Source organism: Peromyscus maniculatus, chromosome 16 (genome assembly GCF_049852395.1).
Source record: "Peromyscus maniculatus bairdii isolate BWxNUB_F1_BW_parent chromosome 16, HU_Pman_BW_mat_3.1, whole genome shotgun sequence".
NCBI lineage: Eukaryota > Metazoa > Chordata > Mammalia > Rodentia > Cricetidae > Peromyscus > Peromyscus maniculatus.
This window is the reverse complement of record NC_134867.1, coordinates 38,257,391-38,278,781: the sequence shown is the minus strand read 5'-3', so window position 1 is coordinate 38,278,781 and position 21,391 is coordinate 38,257,391. Positions and strand designations below refer to the sequence as shown.

General features: G+C 45.3%; 1 protein-coding gene across 1 annotated transcript; it reads left to right on the top strand.

Annotated features, from left to right (window-relative positions):
• The first annotated feature begins 361 nt into the window (after nt 1-361).
• On the top strand, nt 362-20,758 carry Aldh8a1 (aldehyde dehydrogenase 8 family member A1). Its single transcript, XM_006980102.4, has 7 exons — nt 362-756; nt 4,534-4,681; nt 6,268-6,423; nt 8,307-8,456; nt 12,468-12,724; nt 15,636-15,797; nt 19,277-20,758. Exons 1-7 carry the CDS (start codon nt 616-618, stop codon nt 19,727-19,729), a joined length of 1,467 nt encoding a protein of 488 aa, XP_006980164.2. The 5' UTR covers nt 362-615; the 3' UTR covers nt 19,730-20,758.
• Nucleotides 20,759-21,391: the final 633 nt, after the last annotated feature.

Below are 21,391 nucleotides of genomic sequence, written 5' to 3'. Positions count from 1 at the left end.
TCTGTCACTGCAGCCCTGGTTCGGGATGAAGGACACATCTGAGGGAGAAGGCAGGCAAGATGAAAACAGATAAAGATGAGCAGTGGACACAGGGATTCTGCCCTCCATCTGTCTGCAGGGTCAAGGAGGTGAGGCAGTGGACAAAGTGAAGACAAAAGGTTTGTCCCTTGCTCATGGGTGACCCTGGACACTGTCTGAGCTCTCAGAGGCTCAGTTTCTTCTCCAAAAAAGGGGAAAGAATGAGAATCACTTCACAGATAATGATTCTGTGGAGTCAGCTTCCTTTGTGATTTGCACTTAATGTTTAGACAGTGGCCACCCACTGTGTGAGTCCAATGGAATCATCTACACAGGCACCGTTGATGTGAGCTGATTTGGAGAGACTGTGGACGCATAATGATGTCAGTTTAACACATTGTCCACTTCTCAGAATGGGCCAACAGTTGCCCTCAAGAGCTCTCCTGAGTTTAGAATCTGGAATGTTCTGGAGAGCCGAGGGCCTCCTGGTCCATGATATGCAAATGAGGACACAGAGGTTGGGTGAAGGTATCAGAACAAAGTCCCGAGGACATTCACAGTGAGCTACTATAGAGGGTGCAGAGCATTCTCCTTAACATGGCTGCTGGAAAAAAGGAACTTTTGATGTTGGAAAACTTCATAGGTGGACAATTCTTACCCTGCAACTCATATATAGATTCGTACGATCCGTCAACAGGAGAAGTCTATTGCAAAGTACCAAATAGTGGAAAAGAAGAGGTGAGTATATTCACTCAGAAAACTGAAATGCATTTACTTACTGTATTGATGATTGTGGGAAACTATTTTCTAAAAGAAAAGGGGAGTGAGGGAAAATGTAGAATTTCATAAGGTAAATTATTTTACAACTAGACAAGTATGAGCCAGACTGGCTCTCAGCTTACTGTGGACAGAAGAAAGTTAGTTGTCGTTTGCCAGCTTAACAGCTCTGGGCACAGTTGGTTTTAAGTTTTGTAATTCTCAGACAGGCTGTAATAGGTGGCTAGTGAAAAGTGTTATTCATAAGAACTGTCACCATTTAAATGCATCCTTTTTTCTACAATGTGTCCACTAGCTCCATGGATTTATAAAAATAAGTTTTAAAAACTTAAGTTGAGACCAACACAAAAAGCCCAGGACTTTATTTTAGACCATCATCTAATGATTTCTCATCTCTCCAAAAATACCCAGTGAAAACCAAAGCAGCTGTTTGAATAATGAAGCTGAAAGTTCAAGTCTAGTGGGTTTTGTTTCATTATACTTTATAATTGTTTAAAAAATATTTAATGGTTCATATTCCTTTCTCTTCCTCTCCTTTCTCTTTCCCTTTCTTTTTTGGTTATGAAGAATTAAATTCCCTTGGCAAATTTGGTAAAATACCTGAAATACATTTGATCAGTTATGAATTATAGCACTGAGAATAAAAAATATCTAGTGTGATAAGTGTGGCTGATATATGTATAGTTATCAAGTGAATACTGTTTATTCTTTTCAGACACAAAGAACCAGATTATAATTTCAGCCTTCCTATATGCAAAGTTTTTTTTTTTCTTTCTTCAAAGATTCAGCTTTTTTTCTTCATTGTTAAACCTTAAATCTGTCCTCTGGAGGAAAAAATATAACTTTAGACTTCTGTGCTAAAGTTTACATATATTAGATAACTTGTTAGTTAAATTGTAACTGACAGTTTTGTTTGCTTTCCATGATAGCAAACAGCCACGTGAGAAATCTAGCCTTGTCTTCTCCCCTCTTCCCAGTCTCATGGGCTTTCCAAAGGGATGCTAAAAACAACACCACTACCAAACGCAGGTGGAGTGTGGTGATGGCTCACGCTTCTTCAGGAAGAAGAACAAAACAGATATTTCACTTTCTACTACCGTAATGCATACAGCAATCCAGTTTACAAATATTCTGTGTTCCACAAATGCTGTGTCTTTGGTGACTTCGCGAGATACGTGCAAAGTGTGTGTGTGTGTGTGTGTGTGTGTGTGTGTGTGTGTGTGTGTGTGTGTGTGTGACAGAGAGAGACAGAGACAGAGAGACAGAGAGATTCAGAGACAGAGAGAGACAGAGACAGAGAGAGAGAAAAGAGCAAAGTGAGATGTTGCCTGTGGGTTTCATGTGAAAACAGGAGCAGGTCAGAAAAGCCCTCTCAGATGCGTTCTGTGTACTTCACATTTTGACCACAAGAGGGCATATCTGTTCTCATGTATTTATCCTTCCCCGCTCCACGCTGTTGCCTTTCCAACATAGGCCTCTTCTGTGGGGGGCGGGCCAACGACACTTGTTATGCCACAGAAATGGTTCTCAGCCTGCAGGAGTTGAACTCAGGGCTCTCATATCAGATATCCTGCCTATCAGATATTTACATTACGGTTCATAACAGAAGCCAAATTACAGTTATGAAGTAGCAAAAAAAAAAAAAAAAATACATTCATGCAGCATTAGGAAGGTTGAACATCACAGTGCTATTGCATGTCAGTTAATGGTCTCGGGACCCACAGAAGTTGGGTTTGACCCGACACTACGACTTAGTAACTGTAACCTCTGGCAAATGGCATGCTCTTTCTGTGTCTCAGCCCTTCTTCCTACAGAACAGCACACAGTACCCCAATGTAGAGTTTTAAGAAGGATTAAGTACTTGGTGCTTTTGGTTATATTCCTTCAGATATGCAAGTCAGTCAGTGAGTGATTGATGGAGTTAGTCACTCCGAGTACCAGTAACAGACCTAGGATGCCGTCACATGGAGAATGTTAGACTCCACCAACTGTTAGCACAGCATTAAGAGCTTTAGGGCTTCGACACATCTAGACAAATTTCCTTCCCCACACCAGATCCAAAACAGTGCACTCTTTGGGAAATGATTGAAAATCCTCATCTTTTAAAATTAAAATCACTTCTTCCCAGTGACTCGATGGCTGAATTTTAGATACCTTGGTAGAGATGGCGCATGCTCTCCTCCCCGCCCCCAGTTCCTGTCTGTGCATTTAACTCTGCATTGGAAGCTTGAGCATCTGACCTACCTTAGATCTATCTACATGCCGTGGGAGACAGTGGCTGCCACTCAATCCCTTTGTGACACAGCCTTGACCTCTCCTAGATGCCCATTCTTCTGGTTGGCTTAGGCCTCTGGGCTGTTACTGCTTTACCTGTAAAATGAAAAGGTGCCTTGGCGAAGGCAGCGAGTCTCCCTTCTGTCATTCAGCTTAGCTCTGCAGACCCCTCAGGGACGTTGCCTGAAGCAGCAGCTTGCTCCTTTTAATGCAGAAAAGAGTGCAGCCAGCATGGATGTGCCACAGTTGGCGACTATTCACCCACCAAAGGAGAGCTGGTCGCTTGCAGTTTGGGGCGACTATGACTATCACTGCTACAAACGCTCCTGCACACTTTTTTTAATTTTTTTTGCATGAAAATAAGTATTCATTTCCTTGGGATAAATGCCCAGGAGGGTGTTCCTGACTGGCGAGGTGGCCGCCTGACTAAGAGTTTGGGCACTGTCATGTTCTTCCTGAGTGCCTGTCCTTCTCATTCCCACCAGCAGTGGTGACAGGGCTCTTTTTTCAGCTTCCTCCCCAGCATTTGATACTGCCACTGTTTTGTTTTGTTCCCTGTGCCCCGCCCCTTTTCATGGTTTTAGGGGTCAAACCGAGGGCATTGGGTATGCTAGGAAAATGCTGTACCACCGAGCCACACTCACAATCCAGAACCTTTTGATCTTTTTGAAATTGACGTCATGCACAGTTCCCTATGGCTACTGACTGGACATATTTTCACGTCCTCATTTATCTTGGGCATACATCTTTTGTGAAATATTTGCTCACATCCTTTGTCCATTTCCCAATTAAATTGCCGGTGCCTTTGCTGCTGACTGCTGTAGTTTCTTCATATGGGGCAGGTCAGAATCACGTGTCAGCTCTGTGATGAGCAGGTATCTCCCCTAGGTCCACGGTCATTCTGCCTGCTCACCATCAGAGAAGTCCGGTGAACAGCTGTTCAGACACTCCTGAGGCCCTCCATCCCATCCTTGGTACCACCTGGGCTGCCTTGCTCACAGGAGCTGGGGGCACCCTTGGGTTTGTCTTCGGGCTTCGAGAAGTTGATGCTGAGTCTGTGTTCCAGTCCCTGTACCAGGGCGTGTGAGTCGGCCTGCTGCTGGCTCGGAGACTAAATCCCTAAGGGACTCAGCAGACGGGAGGGGAGGCTTTGGCACATGGTGTCACATGGCCAGCTGCTGGTCACCGTGAGCCCACGGTGGCACTGACTCAGGACTCAGATGGTCAGATTAGCCTGAGGACCGCGGTAGGGAGAGAGCAAATGACCCTTCCTTTGTTTTTGATGCTGTGTGTTGATTACATAAACACCTGTGTTGTCCGAGTGTAGTTTAGCACTAGGACATGTTGCATAACTGAAGTTGGGCAGAATGACCATCGGGTATGAAGGGAGCCATGGATTCTGGATGCTGCCACCCCCTCGGGAAGTGTAGTGCTAAGTAACCATCTCCGGTTTGCTCCTCAAAGATTGAGGCTGCGGTGGAGGCTGCCAGAGAAGCCTTCCCTGCCTGGTCGTCCCGGAGCCCCCAGGAACGTTCTCTGGTCCTGAACCGACTGGCTGATTTAGTGGAGCAGTCTCTGGAGGAGTTAGCCCAGGCTGAGTCGAAAGACCAAGGTGAGGGGGGTCCCTGGCAAGATTTGTCTGCCTTTCAAGCTCTTTGACCGACAGTGATTGGGCTTGAGTATGGACGTGTCTTACTAAATGCTTACGAAAACTGCAGTACGTGCGTAGACATTGGCAGCTAGCACCCCCATTCTAGTTTGTCAGCGAATCTCGTGCCTTTGGTAGAATGGATCATACTCAGGGCAAGTTAGTCAGACCATCCTGGCTGAGGTGTCAAGCTGGCCTACACCCTTGCTTATCAAGACAGTAGAGACAGAGGCAAAAATGTGCAGGATGCAGAAGGCCAAGTTTTGTGGCCGGCACACTCGGCCCCATTGAAACAAGTCAATGACTAAACCCAAAGCTAAATGGTGGGGGAGTGCATGCTGCCAATTTAGGGGGAGGAGCTGCAAGGATCCATAGCAGAGTCTGGCTATGGAGAGACAGGAAAAGCTAGGGGTGGCCATGCCATCTCTCTGTCCTGTTCAGAGGCTCCCCAAGTAAAGACAATTTGAAGAACAACTAGTTTTCTAGTGGATTGCCATTAATCGATGCCCAGCTTTCACTTTTTCCCAAAGGGCATGGGGATGGAGTGAATATATAAATGTCATAATGTCTTTTAGGGAGAGCCATGGGGTGTTAGAATGTATCTTCCATAAGCCAACCTTAAGTTAGGAAGCAGCTGACAGGCCCTTGGAAAGAGCATGCTTCTTCAAGGTCAGTGTGGTGGTGCACAGTTGTGATCACAGCCCTTGGGAGGCTGAGGCTGAGGCAGGGGGATTGTGAGTTCCTGGCCGCCAGGGCTATATAGTGATAACCGGACTACACACACACACACACACACACACACACACACACACACACACACACACCACCACCACCACCACCACCACCACACCACACCCTCACATACTCACATACATATTCACACTCACACACACACAAAGGAAATAAGGAAAGGGAAAAGAAAGGAAAAAAGTTTCTTTTGCTCCTGTTCTGGGGACAGTCCATCTCATTTCACCACTAAAGGGCACATGAGAGAAGTTCAAGTCGACTCCCCGCTGCCCCGTCCAGAAACCAGCATCCTGTGTTTAGGTTCTCACTAGCCCTTTTGATAACTCCTCTGTGTGTCTGGAGGATGTTTAAGACACCTCACCTGTTTAGATGTGACGTGTACATTCAGCCATTTGAACCCTGACTATTTCAACCCCATCATTTTGAAACTGCTAACACACCAGAGCCCGTGTGGGTGACATGGTGGCATCTGGTAGCTTCGTGATGAAAGCTCGGAGGTGTTCGCAGAGCAAAGATGTTCTGGCTCTATTTTAGGCCCTCCCCACTTCATTCTATAACTTCACACCTAAATATTTCATCGCTTGATCCACCAGCATCAACTCTGTATGGTAAAGAAGTGCCTCTCGTGGGCTGGGAATGGGCGTGGTGACAGATGACACACAACAGAGATCAGCACTAACTCCATGGGAAACACACAACACTAACTCCATGGGAAACACACAGCACTAACTCCATGGGAAACACACAACACTAACTCCATGGGAAACACACGGGCAGCATTTTCTGTTGTTCCCTTCCTACAGGGAAAACCCTCACACTGGCCAGGACCATGGACATTCCTCGGGCTGCTCAGAACTTCCGGTTCTTTGCTTCCGCCATCCTGCACCATGTGACAGAGTGCACACAAATGGACCACCTGAGCTGCATGCACTACACCGTTCGCACCCCCGTGGGAATCGGTAGGTGGTGTCCCAGGAAAACCTGTATCAGAATGTCCAGAAAATTCTGGACAAGTGCTTACTAGGGACCGGGTGTTGATTTTTCTCCTTTTGTTGAAAATTTATTGCCTTTAAAAATGATTTCTAGTTCATTCCCATTGTATCAAATTCTCTACCTTTTCCAGAAACTTTGTCTTGGAAGGTCACAGGGGAAGGGGATGATGTAAGGAGCGCTTTGTTGCTTATAATTAAAATAAGAAAAAAACAAGTCCAGACAGTGCCTGCTTCGACTTCAGGATTTCATCTTCTTCACGCTTCAGTATTCTGAAAAGCCAGGACAACAGTTCACTTTTCTTTGTATAGGATTCAATGATATGGAAATTTGAATAAATTAATAAGTATGTAGTTCAGCTGGATGTGCTGGCTCAATCTTAGCACTTGGACAGGGCAGGCAGGGGGATCAGAATTACAAGGTTATCCTTGGCTACACAGTGAGTTTGGGGTTAGCCTGGACAAGACCCTGTCTTAAAAACAACAACAACACAATAAATAAACAAGTATGTGCTCTAAGTAATGCCAGTCATCAGGCAAATACAAAAAGATTTTTGCCCTTTGATGTAAATGTCTGAAGTGACCGAGTATAATCAGCAGATGTCACTGTTTCCCCAAGAAGAAACTCCATGCTACAAATATCAGAACAACAAAAAAGGAAACATTTCACTGTCTTGATTCCCTGAACTCTCTAGAAATCATTTCCCAAGGCATTGTGGGAAGCTTTAATCGCCGACTAAGAAGCATATGAATGTATTTTGTTGCAAATACATTCTGTTACTCTTAAAGAACAGAATTTTCTATGAGAAGTTTCGTACTATTAAATATACTTATTTCTACAGGATAAAGTATAAAATAAAATGATTTTTTTTCAAGATAGGGTTTCTCTGTGTATCGCTGGCTGTCCTGAAACTCAATCTATAGACCAGGCTAGCTTCAAACTCACAGCATTTTTTAATTCATAAGGGAGACCTTTCTGTGCAGGCTATGGATGGAAACTGGACAGTTTAAGAATAGTGCATAGAGATACATTCAGTCATGCCTGACCTGAGACTCAAGAGAGCTGTGAATGGGACCTAATGCACAAGATTATAAATAATTTAAATTATCCTGAGAGTCTTTGGGCCACTTTTAAAGTTAACTGAGTGCATGGTTCTTGAGCGTGAACTTGATAGACAACAGCATTGTGTCACAAAGTCAGAAGACTGGACATACCTGCTAGAAGGAGGTGTGTGTCATCCAGCAAACCTACACAGTCACAATGTAGTTGAGAATATAGACAGCATTTGATTTTAAGACCTTCTATGTTGCCAGGGTGAGTTTCACAGTTTGTGTGTCAGAGTCCATCACCATAACCGTCCCCTAGAGGGACATTGAGAATCATGTTGTGCCTGTTGCACACATAATTCAGCAATGCCTGAACTTGAATGTCTCAGTGACAGCAGGTTAAGAGACAGAGGTGGGGAAGCCCGTCAGGAAACACCAACCTAGCCTTTTAATATGGCACTGGGAGAGGGCTTTCTTTAAAGAGTAGAGATCAGTCTACAGATTTCAATATGCATTCTATTCAGAACATGTTGGCAAATTGTCAACAGCCTTTAGCCCCGGAGCTTGTATTGCTGTGGTTCCTAATTATAATTGTGGCTCACCAAGTGGATGGTCAGTGTATTGGCTTTGCTGTGGTAAGGAGCGAATTGCTTGTAAGTATTCTAGAATAACTTTTCTGAAGCCGGCTACCAATAAGTAAGGTTTGGGTTTTCCGTGCAGCAGAGAATTCTGCTAAAAAGGCCACCCAAGCTGGTCTGTCTCTGAGGACGTGTCACCACGGCCCTCCTTCTGTTCTTGTCCCTTAGCTGGTTTGATCAGCCCTTGGAATTTGCCACTTTACCTGCTGACCTGGAAGATCGCTCCGGCCATCGCTGCTGGGAATACTGTGATAGCCAAGCCCAGCGAACTGACGTCTGTGACTGCATGGATGTTGTGTAAACTCTTGGATAAAGCAGGTAACAGGGTGTGGGGACAGGGAGGAGGCACAGGGCTAGAAGCAACCTTCACTCAGCATTGATTCCAGTGCTGTCTTTTTATTTTGTAAGCCTGATACTTTCTGGCCACGCCTTCATCCACAGCAGGGTTTTTCTTCTCCTGTTCCTTCCTTTCCTCTTTAATTCCAGCAGGATGCCATTGAAGAATAGCATCACCCATGGGGTGAAGGCTGAGCAGTTAATATTGCAGGCCTAGAGAGACCTAAAAACATCAAAGTTATTGTCATCAACCGCCACTTTAAATTTAACTTTGAGCTACTGGTCAGTCTTGGAAGTTGGGTATTGTTAGAGTTTATGTAGCTGAACAATTCATAGTTTTATGAATTGTTCAGCCATTTTCAAGGGATTTAATATACATCTTCCAGCTTCCCCATATTTGGGGCAGAAGTGGATAAGCTGTGGCCTCTTATCAGAATCTACCCATTTGTTACTCACTCTCTTTCAGCTAATGGCTTAGTGTCTTCACTCAGGCTGCCTTCCTGGTTTCGTTTGGGATATAATTCTGCATGGGGAAGCCTGACATTGTCCTGGTATTTAAAAATCAGCAAGTAACCTTTGAAAAGCCCTTTTCTGTTAGGATCCTCATCTTGTGAACCCTTCAGCTAGATTGGGAATGATGCCTGGGTGGTGGAGACAGTTATCACCCTTCTGTCTGTGTTAATGCGTGAAACGCTTAATTGCCTTTTGGCATGGAGAAGCCACAGTTGGGCTCTCCTTACTCCATAGAATGGGCAGCGGGTAGAAGCCTATTTCTCCCTCCCTCCCTCCCTCCCTCCCTCCCTCCCTCCCTCCCTCCCTCCCTCCCTCCCTTCTTCCCCATTTGCTCCTTCTGGGTACTTCAGAAGCAAAAGCATCCACATTAGTTTCCAGTGAAGTTTAGCAAGTTCTTTAGGATTTTGATGATAGGTTAAATCTGGGCTTGTTTTGGAAAATAGCACTGGTCCTTGTAGCCCTGGGGATGAGGCTTCCTAACCAGTCTTTGGGATGACCTATACAGATGCTCTAGGCCCCGAGAAGATGGAGACCATGCCTACCTCTCCCATTTCCCAGAATGCACCCACACTTCCTTATAAAGAGACCGCTTTCTAATTCTACTCTTTGCAAAACCAAGCCTTTGGTGTGCGCACGGGCACAAACTGTGTCCTGCCAGCTTGGTGACTACAGGTTCTCAGAGTGGGTCAGGAGAGGGGTTGTGCCTCTTCGCCAAGCCTTAACCCTTGAAAGACTTCATTCACTCTTGTGTTCATGTGTTTCTGACTTTTCTTCTAGCCACTTACCCCAGTCTTTATTTTGCAATTTCTGTTTGTCAACTGAATTGCCAGAGAAGCTCTGGCAACCAGAAACACTTAAGAGTTTAGAGGGCAGGTTATCTGTACAAAAATCACGTTTCTGTCTGGCTCAAAGGGCAGAGGACACAGAGAAATCGTACAAGCTGCTGCCTCTTACTACATGAACAGCAGGACCTCAGGCAAACAATCAGAATGCTAATGTGTGTGGAAATCAGTCAGCCTGTGGAGTGAACTCATTGTCCCGTGGTGAGATACACATGGTGTTCCTGGGTTTCCTCTCGGCCTCTGCTAAAATGTCATAGTAAACATTAGACATGGCTCGGTTCATTTTTACCTTTGAGGGTTTATTGACAGCCTCACTTATAGCCTTACTCTCCCATCTACTCAAAGGTAGTCCTCTATTTGGAGCTGCAGGGCCTCATCCACAGATGGGAAACTCATCCTTGTTTTGTCCTATCAATGACTCTTCTTCTAGACTCTTCTTTGCTCTTCCACATGGTACGCAGCACTGCTCTAGTTATGACCTATGAACCAAGGTTGACCTAAACACAGAGTGCTTAGAAGTAAGATTCTGACAGATACATCACATTAACTTCCTACCTGTCTCCTTAAGGGGTCTGCTGTGTGGGGGGTGGGTGGGTGGGTGGATGGGTGGATGGGGGTCTTCACCGTCCCCTCAAAGAGACCAGGCTTATGCTGTGGCTCTGTGGAAGGGAGTTCTGGATCATCTTAGATCATTAATGTGAAAGTATTATTTATGCATGAAGATCACCTTCCTGAAGATTGGCTTTGAACTAAGGGAGATGCCTGGGAAGGCATCGTGAAGATTTGAGCTGAGAAGAGAATGCCTGACCTGGAGGCAAGCGGAGGAGACAGGAGCTTCCAGGCTGTCCCCTGAGTGTCTCATGCAGGATTTCCACACCTGCTATAGTCACCTGAGGAAAGAGAGGGACTGAATCCAGCCACCTCACGCAAGGCCTAAGAAGCCCCTAGATACCAACACAACTCGAACATGGACCGCTTCTCCAATTCACAATGTGTTTCTGCTTGGATACTGAATACTGAACACTGGCCGGCTCACTCCCATTCACTAGCGTTTGTTAACCTGCTCGGACCAGCTTTACTGATTACCGATTATTGCTTAACTTTACTTGGCCAAACTTCTCACCAGTAAAGCAAGCTAATAATAGTAAACACCTTAAAGGGTTTCGAGGTCAAAAAGTGGCCTGTAGTCTCCCGTTATCAATGAGAGATGTGTTTCCAGGTCGTGAGTGGACGCCTGGAACTGTGGATGCCATTGGTCTCTCTATGCATCTTGTTTTATATACATTTAGACCTATGGTAAAGTTTAATTTATATATTAGGCACAAGGAGAAATTAACAATAAAGCAGAAAAAGTATGACAACACACTGTAATAAAAATCGATGTGAGAGTGCTTTTTCTCTAAATGTAAAGACAAATATTTCAGACCACAAGTGACTTTGGACCACAACTGAAACCATAGAAAACAAACCCATAGATAATAGAGGATGACTCCAGATTACTAATAACAATAGCTGACATTACTCAGCAGTTGATAAATGTCATCATTTACTGGTAGCCCAGGGGACACAATGGAGAACAAAATTCAGATAGTGTTCTGCCCTATCCTAGCCAGCAACTTGGAGGGCAGGCATAAGGAAGTGAGGAAATTCATGGGTGAGGAGATGGCTTAGTCAGTCAGGTGCCTATTGCACAGCGTGAGGATCTGAATTCAGCCTGCAGAACCCAGGTGAAAAAGTCAGGTGTGGCGGCGGTACACACTTGGAATCCCGATGCTGGGGATGCAGGCAAGCCGGTCCCAGACGGTCACCAGGCAACCACTCTAGCCTACGCCGGGAGCTCCAAGCTAATGAGAGACTCTGTCTCTAAAAGGATGGCTTCTGAGGAATGACAGTGAGGTTGACTTCTGGCCTTTACACACACATGCATCCACATGAATACACATCCAGGCACATGCACAGCACCCCCTCCCCCTCAAGAATTTAATCCTGAAAAGATGTAAATGGATACATGTAAATTGAAGTCTAAAGGGCCATGCAGTAGAAAATATTGAGGCACCTGTTTTTGGATGTTCTTGGTATTTGTTGAGTGATTTTAGGTCGTGGTGAGGCTGTAGGTAATCATGGGCACAGGACCTCAGGTCAAAAATTACCCCCTCTGGGATGCCTCCTCCTGCCTCTCTGGGCCAGGATAGTTGATCTCTTCACATCTCTGCAGGTCCTCACACCCGTTTACTTAACACTGCCACCTTGCTTTGCAACTTCTGGGTATCAAGTTGGAGCAATCCCCTGTTCCACACAAGGCTGAGATTCTTTGGTAGCACTTGTTTGTGCACCAGCCCCCAAAGCTTAGCCCATATTATACAATGAGTTTCTCAGAATGTCCTTTACCCCGCATCTTTCCAGACCGGAGCACCCAGAGAAACCCCAGCAGGTGGATTCTATAAGCAGAAGTGACTCTGTCGCATTGGCTTTGCTATTAAACTTGAGCTAGAGTCGTAAAAATCTCCAGGTGCCGTCAAACACACCATCCCCACCCTCTCCCCGCATGCCAGCTTTTGGACTCCCAAAGGAGAGCCTCCACGCCACTTCAGGTATCCTCAATAAACCTAGGAGAATGACTGTTTTATTTCCCATTCAGGTGTTCCGCCAGGTGTGATCAACATTGTGTTTGGAACCGGGCCCAGGGTTGGTGAGGCCCTGGTGTCCCACCCAGAGGTACCCCTGATTTCCTTCACTGGGAGCCAGCCCACAGCTGAGCGGATTACCCAGCTAAGTGCCCCCCACTGCAAGAAGCTCTCCTTGGAGCTGGGAGGCAAGAATCCTGCCATCATCTTTGAGGATGCCAATCTGGAGGAGTGTATCCCAGCAACCGTTAGGTCCAGCTTTGCTAACCAGGTATGAGTCCTGCTTACTAAGGCCCTTTCAGATTGGATTTATTTCATCACAGTACAACATCCTCTGGGAGCCTCCCAGAGGAGTAGGAACACTAGACCAGAATAATTGGACAACAGCTTCCCCCAGGTGGAAACGAGGCCTCCATTTTTTACCTTTACAATCATTTGAATCATGCTACCCTCCAAAGGGATTCTAGGAATGCTCAGTGAAAAACATGACTTTCAATTAATATTTTCATAATAATTGTAATGATAGTTATTTCCTTTACCATAATTTCCAAAGAAGATGGCTAGAAATACAATGTTTGGGTATTGGTAGACAGTTCGATGTTATAACACAAATGATTTGGTCATTAAAATTAGCAGGTGTCAAGTAAACAATTAAAATAGTGGATCAAGGGTTTCAAGACAACAAGAAAGGGACAAACTCTAAGAACTGAGATGAGGGTTATTTAGTTGACACGAAGTATAAGGGAGCCACATGCTAAGCAAGGACATATGGACTGAGGATACTCATCTACCAGGATCCTTTTAGGATTCAGGTTGGCCCACTGAACCTTTCTTTGGGTGCGACAGGTGTTTTAAGGCATCAGTGAGAAAAAAGATATGGTCAACCCAAGGCAACAGCAGATGGATTTTAAGCAAGCTTGTTTTATTTGCTTTAGCTGATTGACGAGTTCCAGGCAGAGCATATTTCTCCCTTAATTGAAGATAATTGGCGTCAGGGGAGGGAGGGGTAAACTCTCAGTGTGACCTTGGGTATATTTTAATTCAAAACTCTGTTTCCTAACTATGAACTGAGAATACTAACACACTGCAGAGCTTTTATGGAGAAAGTATCCAAATCAGTGCCTGGCATGGCGTAGAGATTCAGGGAACGAGTTCTTTCCTTGCTCTCTCCCTTTGCAGTGGTCCTTTCTAGGATCTCATGTAACCTACATTTTCCTAGCACTAAATGATAGGAAACTTGGTAAAACTCACGTCTCCCCACCATGCCGGCCTTTTGCATAGGGAACTTATGCAAATGAATCCAACAGGTGTTTGACCCTCTTCCAAGCTACACAGGCAGATGGTTCTGATAGTGGTCTTGTTGGAAGAAGAATTCGTTATTTCAGAACATTAGCTGCTTCATTTGGACAATAAACCTTTGTGCAAATACCAAGATAATTAGAAGCATTCTGTTCCCTGGGATTGTTGTGAACACCAAATATAAACGTGATGAAAAATGTTATTAATATTTATGCATTCATATACTTTTATACATTTTGCTTGGAAGTGTTCAGATGTGGTTTGTAAACCATTTCATGTTATGTCTAAATGACAGGATTGTTTTTCTTTCCAAAACCTACCAGGAGCTTTCCTCTGAACACTCAGCATCTCTATTTAGATGTCTAGTGGGCATCGGAACTTACCATGCCCACAGAACTCTTGATCTCTCTCCACCCACTGGAAAAACGACTCTTCCCTCTGCCTCCTGTTTGCCCTTCCACAGAAAAGCAGAGCCCAGAGCTTGGACAGCCCTGTTCTCGCCCTTAGCCTTGTACCTATGCCTGATCTATAAACAGATTTTCTTGGTTCTATGTTTAGCACGTATTCCAAAACATTACCTTTCTGGTATATCAATGCAGGTCTTCTACACTTTTTGGGTCCCACACTCCTTTAAGAATCTTGAATTCAGTGAAAATATATTTCCTCTTCCATTGATACCTCCCAGTATAAGCTACCTACATTTATTTGAGCTCTTGGAATATTTTTCCTCACTCCTCACTCGGATTTCTTTCCATTTTTGTTTTCCACACAGCTTTGTGAATGATCACCTAGAAATGTAAATCTCAGGGTCGGGGGAGATAGTTCAGCTGGTTAAGTGCTTACCATGCAAGTTTGGGAGCCTGAGTTCAGCCCCTAGAACCCACACACCGTAGTCGTAGGACTGAGGAGAGATGAAGATGGATGTGTCCTCTGGCTCAGGGGCCAGTCAGCCTGGCCTACTCAGAGAGCTCTAGGCCACTGAGAAGACCCTGTTACAAAAAACAAAACAAACAAACAAAAAACAAGCAACAACAAATAGAAAACTCAAGGTGAACTGCTCTGGAGTAATGATAGCTGAGGTTGTTCTCTGGCTTCTACATGTACACACACACACCACACATACTCTCACACACATGCATGCACACATGCACGCACATACTCACGCCACATACACACCACACAAACACATGCATACACACATCCATACACACATATGCACACATATTCACAACACATACACATGCATGCACACACGTGTATTCACATATCACACACATACGCACACACCACACACACACATCAACACAATGTAAATCTGATCATATCACTCTGTTGCTTCCTTTCCACGATGCTGAGAGTGAAGCAAAGTCCTTCTGAGCCTTTGAGAGTGTCAGCCTGTGGCCCTCTCAATCCTACCTTCTTTCCGTCACTGCCTGTTGCCACCTTGGCTCACGTCCTCAGCCCACCCACTCACCTCCTTGCCTTGTCACCTACGCCAGCCTCAGTCCCATAGTAGGCTCCCGCTCTTACCACTGGAACCTCTCTCCTCCCAGCCCTTCCTAGCAACCAAGAGTCCCTTCAAATGTCCGCTCTGTAAGGGCCGCTCACTAGTTCTTTCACTGAGATTCCTAATTTTATCATTTGCCTAATGTTCTTCTATTGTTTTGATGAGTCTCTGAAGTCGTATCACGTAGTGGATGTTTATTTGTGCTTTTGTCTGTCTTCCTGTGAGATTATGTGTTCCATGTGGTGGGGACTAGTCCTGCTGACAGCTGGATCTTATTGTCTGGACCGCTGCCTGATGCATGGCAGGTGATCAAAAACATGGGCATCTATCCGTGAAGAAGAATGTCCCAGGTTATCACTGTCTTCCCTCTTGGCAGGGGGAGATCTGCCTCTGTACCAGCAGGATCTTTGTCCAGAGGAGCATCTATAGTGAATTTCTCAAGAGGTTTGTAGAAGCTTCCAGGAAGTGGAAAGTTGGAATACCGTCTGACCCGTCAGCCAACATGGGTGCTTTGATAAGTAAAGCACATTTGGAGAAAGTAAGTAATCTCTGCCATGTACATTCCAGAAAGTTCTTATTGAAAGAGAAACTCAGAGGCTGGTCAGTGGTGGCACACATCTTTAATCCCAGCACTCGAGAGGCAGAGGCAGGAAGATCTCTGTGAATTCCAGTCCAGCCTGGTCTACAGAGTGAGTTCCAGGACAGCCAGAGGTACATAGTGAAACCCTGTCTCAAAAAACCAAGAGCAGGAGAGGGAAGGAGGAAGAAAGACACAGGGCGGGAGGGAGGGGAGAGAGAGAGAGAGAGACAGACAGACACACAGACATATATATATATGGAGAGAAAGAGAGAGAGAGAGAGAGAGAGAGAGAGAGAGAGAGAGAGAGAGAGAGAGAGAGAGAGAGAGAGAGAGAGAGACTGGAGAAGTGCCTTTGTGGGATTTGGATTCTAGAAGTGGCTCAGGTCTGAATTTGGATTCTAGCATCCACATTGGGAAGCTCCAGATGTCTGTAACTCCAGCTTCAAGGGATCCAGCACCCCCTTCTGGTATCCATGGGTACACACACACACACACACAGACACACACACACACACACACACACACACACACGTAAATAGAATAAATCAAGTCAGAGAAGCTCAGCACACGCAGAGGACATAACAGGCTTTGAAACATTACTTCTGAGAAATTATCAGCAATGGAAAATTGTTTCTCATGGACCAAGAGCAGAGGTCTATGACACTTGCTTGAATTTCTCTTCTCCATGCTTAGAGCAAATGGTGCCTTCTGAATGAGACCTTTCCAGTCCATTCATAAAACTACACTCCCTAGAATGCCCCCTAACGCTTCAGTGTCTTATTTTCCCACATTTCTTTTTTAGGTTGGCTTTATGTGCATGAGTGTTTTGCCTGCATGTGGGTCTGTGCACCGTGTGCATGCCTGTCACCTGAGAAGTTCAGAAGAGGGTAATGGATATTAATGATGTTTGTGAGCCATCATGTGGGTGCTGGGAACTGAACCCAGGTCTTTGTCACTTTGTCAAGATCATCAAGTGCTCTTAACCACTGAGCCGTCTCTCCAGCTCTTTCCATGATTTTTTTTTTTTTTTGGTTTTTCAAGACAGGGTTTCTCTGTGTGGCTTTGCTCCTTTCCTGGAACTCACTCTGTAGCCCAGGCTGGCCTTGAACTCACAGAGATCCGCCTGGCTCTGCCTCCGAGTGCTGGGATTAAAGGCGTGTGCCACCACTGCCCGGCCTCTTTCCATGATTCTTAACACTGCCGACACATACTCTGTACTTCTTTTCTTACTCACTGTCTTCCCTTGAGCAGAAAGTGGTCAAGTTTATTCACTATTGTGTCCCAAGACTAGGAAATCTCAGGAGCCCAGCAGTGCACAGCGTTCACTGGGACAGTGACTGTAACACTGTGTTCTGGGTTCCAGAACTTTTTGCCACAAACCCAACTATTTGCCTTGAAAATTTTCTTTTTTGGTGCTTGGCTGAAAGTACTTGGAATTGGGTCTAAACCTATGGGTTCTGGACATTTCTCTTGCTGGGATGAATCAGCATGGACTCCAAATAGAAAATAAACTCAATTACCTGGCCTCTCTTCAAGAAGCACTCGCGTCATTATCTCTGAGTCACTAGGCTAACTTATGATATAATTTATTTTACATTATAATCAACTACATTGTATTACCTACATTTGTTTTTAGAGTATAATCACTAATAAGACTAGAAGTTAGAGACCTTCTTTTTTTTTTTTTCCTGGAAGCTCAGATACTGAAGGCATCTGGGCCTTTAAATCTTATATATCATTCACTTTCCAGTTTCTTTAAAATACTTTTTATTATGTCTTTGAGAAGTTCATACATTGTACTTTGATCATATTCACCCTTCCCCCCATTTCCTCCAAGTTCCGTCCCCATCCCATACCCACCGAAATTTCACCAAGTTCAATGTGCTGCCTATACGTACTCCTGCCTGTGTGGTCAATCTACCAGGGACTGCACCCTTAAGAAGGCTCCCTTTCCTTCTCCAAGCAGTTATCAATTACCTATAGCCACCCTGGAGGGGTGGGACTTTGTGCTCACTTCCTCCCTTCATGCTGGAATTTTGACTGGCTAGAGCTAGTGCAGGTCTTGTGTATGCTGTCACAGTCTCTGGGAGTTCATGTGTGCAGCCGTCTTGTTGTGTCCGGAAAACACTGTTTCCACATAGTCATCCCCTGGCTCTGGCTATCTTTCCTTCCCCTCCTCTGCACAGATCCCTGAGGAGGTGGCCGTGGTATAGATGTCCTATGTGTGGCCGAGCACTCTTTGGTCTCATATTCCTGGCACTATGACCAGTTGTAGATCTGTATATTAATTGGCATCTTCTGGGGAAAAAAGTGCTTTTCTGATGAGGGTTGAGAGATGCACTAATCTATGGTATAACAATAAATCCTTAAGAGTCAGTTGAATACTGTGTTAGGCTTCTTTAACAGAATGATAAGAGTAGGTTCTCCCATGGGGCCTATGCTCTTGGCCCTGATACTGGTACCAGGTAAGGAAGGATTGCTTTTTGTAGAGCAGACCTTAAAACCAACCAGAAGATGGTTGGCTACTCCCATGACATTCCTGCCCATCTTGCACAATGTGCACATCTGTCTGGGTACGTTGTTGTTATTGCAGCTTACAGAGTCACAGCTGGACAATAATGATTATTTTTCTCCTCTTGCAGTGAGCAGAGTGCTTTTCATGGCTGTGAAAGCCAGCCAGTAGAGATGAAGCTTCCACATCAAAACCAGCTTCATTTCTCCATGTTGTAGGGCTCAAGTATGTGATGTCTTCAATGATAGGGCCACATTCTAGAGGGCAACCAAAAGCAAAGGCAATAGTCTGTAATATTCGGGGGTTTGTGAGACCTCACTGGCCAGTAACTCTAATGGAGGTAATCCATTCCTGGCACTAAACATTTTACTTGTTAGCCTGTGGTGTCTAGGAAGGGCATTGTTACCCCATTATAGGGCAGTTTCCAACTTCTTACTATCCCCTGCAAGACACCACCACACACACACACACACACACACACACACACACACACACACACACACACACACACTATCTTGTACCTAATTATAGGATATGCCTGAATGTGAATTAAGCTTTATTTTTTTGTCAGCTGCATGAACCCTGTATACTTTCTGAGGCACAGTGATATGGTGAGCAAATTGGGGATAAAAGCAGCTGATAGAGGATAGCAATAATTAAGTGACAATACATAAAATCACTTGTATTAGTGCCTCATACTTAGGCATGAAATGGTCTCCCTGTCTTTTGCTTGAGGACTAAAAATCAAACTCTGGTGGGAGCTTCACTGCCTTTAGGCTTTGCGGTTGGGGAATTAGATAACCCTAGATCCCTTAGCACTGACCTTATATTGCTTTTCAATCATTAACAATACCGATTTTCCTGCTGATGTGTGTAAAATGTCAAATGGTAAGAGGTTTGTAATTATGGTTTTTAATCTCCTCAGGTCAGAAGTTATGTAATGAAAGCTCGCGCCGAGGGGGCCCAGATTCTGTGTGGTGAGGGTGTGGATCAGCTGAGTCTTCCCCTCAGGAACCAGGCAGGCTACTTCATGCTTCCCACGGTGATAACGGATATTAAGGATGAGTCCTGCTGCATGAAGGAAGAGATATTTGGTCCAGTGACGTGTGTGGTCCCTTTTGACAGTGAAGAGGAAGTGATTAAAAGAGCTAACAGTGTTAAGTATGGGCTGGCGGCCACAGTATGGTCAAACAATGTGGGGCGCACCCACAGGGTGGCTAAGAAGCTTCAGTCGGGTTTGGTCTGGACCAACTGCTGGCTCATCAGGGAGCTGAACCTGCCCTTCGGGGGGATGAAGAGCTCTGGGATAGGAAGAGAAGGAGCCAAGGACTCATACGACTTCTTCACCGAAATAAAAACCATCACCGTTAAGCACTGACTTTCCCCTGTGGAGAAGCTGCTGTGGCCGATGCCTGGCAGCAGAGAATCATGGGTGGTGCGCTGCTGTGAACAGAAATCCCAGTCTGGACTTGCCAGGAGACTAGCTCTTACTGACCTTCACTAGTTGGTATTTTTACCAGCTTGTGAAAAAGAAAATGCAGTTTTTAATGTAGGATGAGAACAAGACGTCTAAAGAGGAGACACAACAAAGCCAGGCAGCCAACAGTCTCCCTGACCCTCATGTCATGCCTTCAGAGATGTCGTCGTTGGGTTGAATTCTTGAAAAGCTGCCCAGATCAGATAGTTTCATTTATAAATATATGGCAAAAAAACAAAAACAAAGGCCCATGGAGATAGAGAGAGGACCAGGGGGTTGGCTCAGCGGGGAAAGGGCTTGCTGTATAAAAACACAAGGACCCGAGTTCAGATCCCCAGCAGGGTAAAAGCCTGACATGATAGCACACACCATACACCACACACCACGCACATGTGTGCACGCGCACATACACACCCCACCACCATCACCGACAACAAACTTAAAGAGAATCAGCCCGCCATCATTTTCTACCTTGGTGAAGCTGTGGAGTCGGTCTCCCTGACCCCCTAGCCACTAGCAAACTGACTGACGATTGGCTGACCCCATTAATATCAGGAAGTGATGGTGTCACACATGATAGGTCTTACTAAATGCATCTGATAAGGGCTGGAGGGATGGCTCAGAGGTTAAGAGCGCTGCCTGTCCTTCCAGAGGTCCTGAGTTCAATTCCCAGCAACCACATGGCGGCTCACAACCACCTGTAATGAGATCTGGTGCCCTCTTCTGGCCCGTAGGCATACATGCAGGCAGAACACTGTATACATAATAAATAAACATTTAAAAAATATGTCTGATAAGAATAAAGAAAAACAAAGCAATGATTTTTTTTAGAGGAAACGTGGAACACAAAAGGTAGTTTGATCCATTTTCACTGTCAAGTCCAACCAACTCTAATTCTTCAAAGGAGCAATAAATTGTTCATCAGTATGACATCTGCCTTGAGTTGTCTGTTACTCTCCTTATCCTCATTCTCTTTGAAGTATAGATTTTTTTTAACTAATAAAAGTCTGTCTCTAATGCCCCTTTTCCTGTGTCCTCTGAATGTTCTGAGGAAAACACTGAGGTTTACAGAAATTTAATAGCAGCCTCAGGGTCACACAGAAGGCATGGGCAGAGGTGGGATTTGAACCTCATACTTCGAAGCTCAGGACTTCTGTTAGCCTCGCCCCTGCTGTGGGTTGTGCTGCAGAAGCAGGGAAGCACTTGTGGTTCCAGCAGACAGTGTGGCAGACTCCAGGTTGTCCTGTGGTCCAGGTCTCCCTCCTTGCCTCTCCTCTCTCATTGGCTCCATTCCGCATGAGTGTGGGACCTCTACAGCACTTGTGCAGCCCGGGTACCTCCTCCAGCTCTCCCCTGTCCTTGAACTATTTGCTGTCGGATTCCACAGCTGGCTGGACTCCTGACGGCCCCAGTTCAATCACCCCCCTTTGAATTCTGAGTTTCTTGCACAATGCCCGGAACACAGAAGGGGCTGGAACTGACCTGGTAGACCGGAATGAGCTCGTACTGGTGCTCTGGTTGCATAGCACAAGGCAGGGGTTTGTGCTGGTGGTGGTAAGATGA

Bases quoted from the DNA above. Each gene is read 5' to 3' on its own strand.
- Aldh8a1 (XM_006980102.4), top strand. From the start codon at position 616: ATGGCTGCTGGAAAAAAGGAACTTTTGATGTTGGAAAACTTCATAGGT. The intron at 6,424-8,306 runs GTAGGTGGTGTC...CTTGTCCCTTAG, and splicing joins TCGCACCCCCGTGGGAATCG to CTGGTTTGATCAGCCCTTGG. The intron at 15,798-19,276 runs GTAAGTAATCTC...TAATCTCCTCAG, and splicing joins GTAAAGCACATTTGGAGAAA to GTCAGAAGTTATGTAATGAA.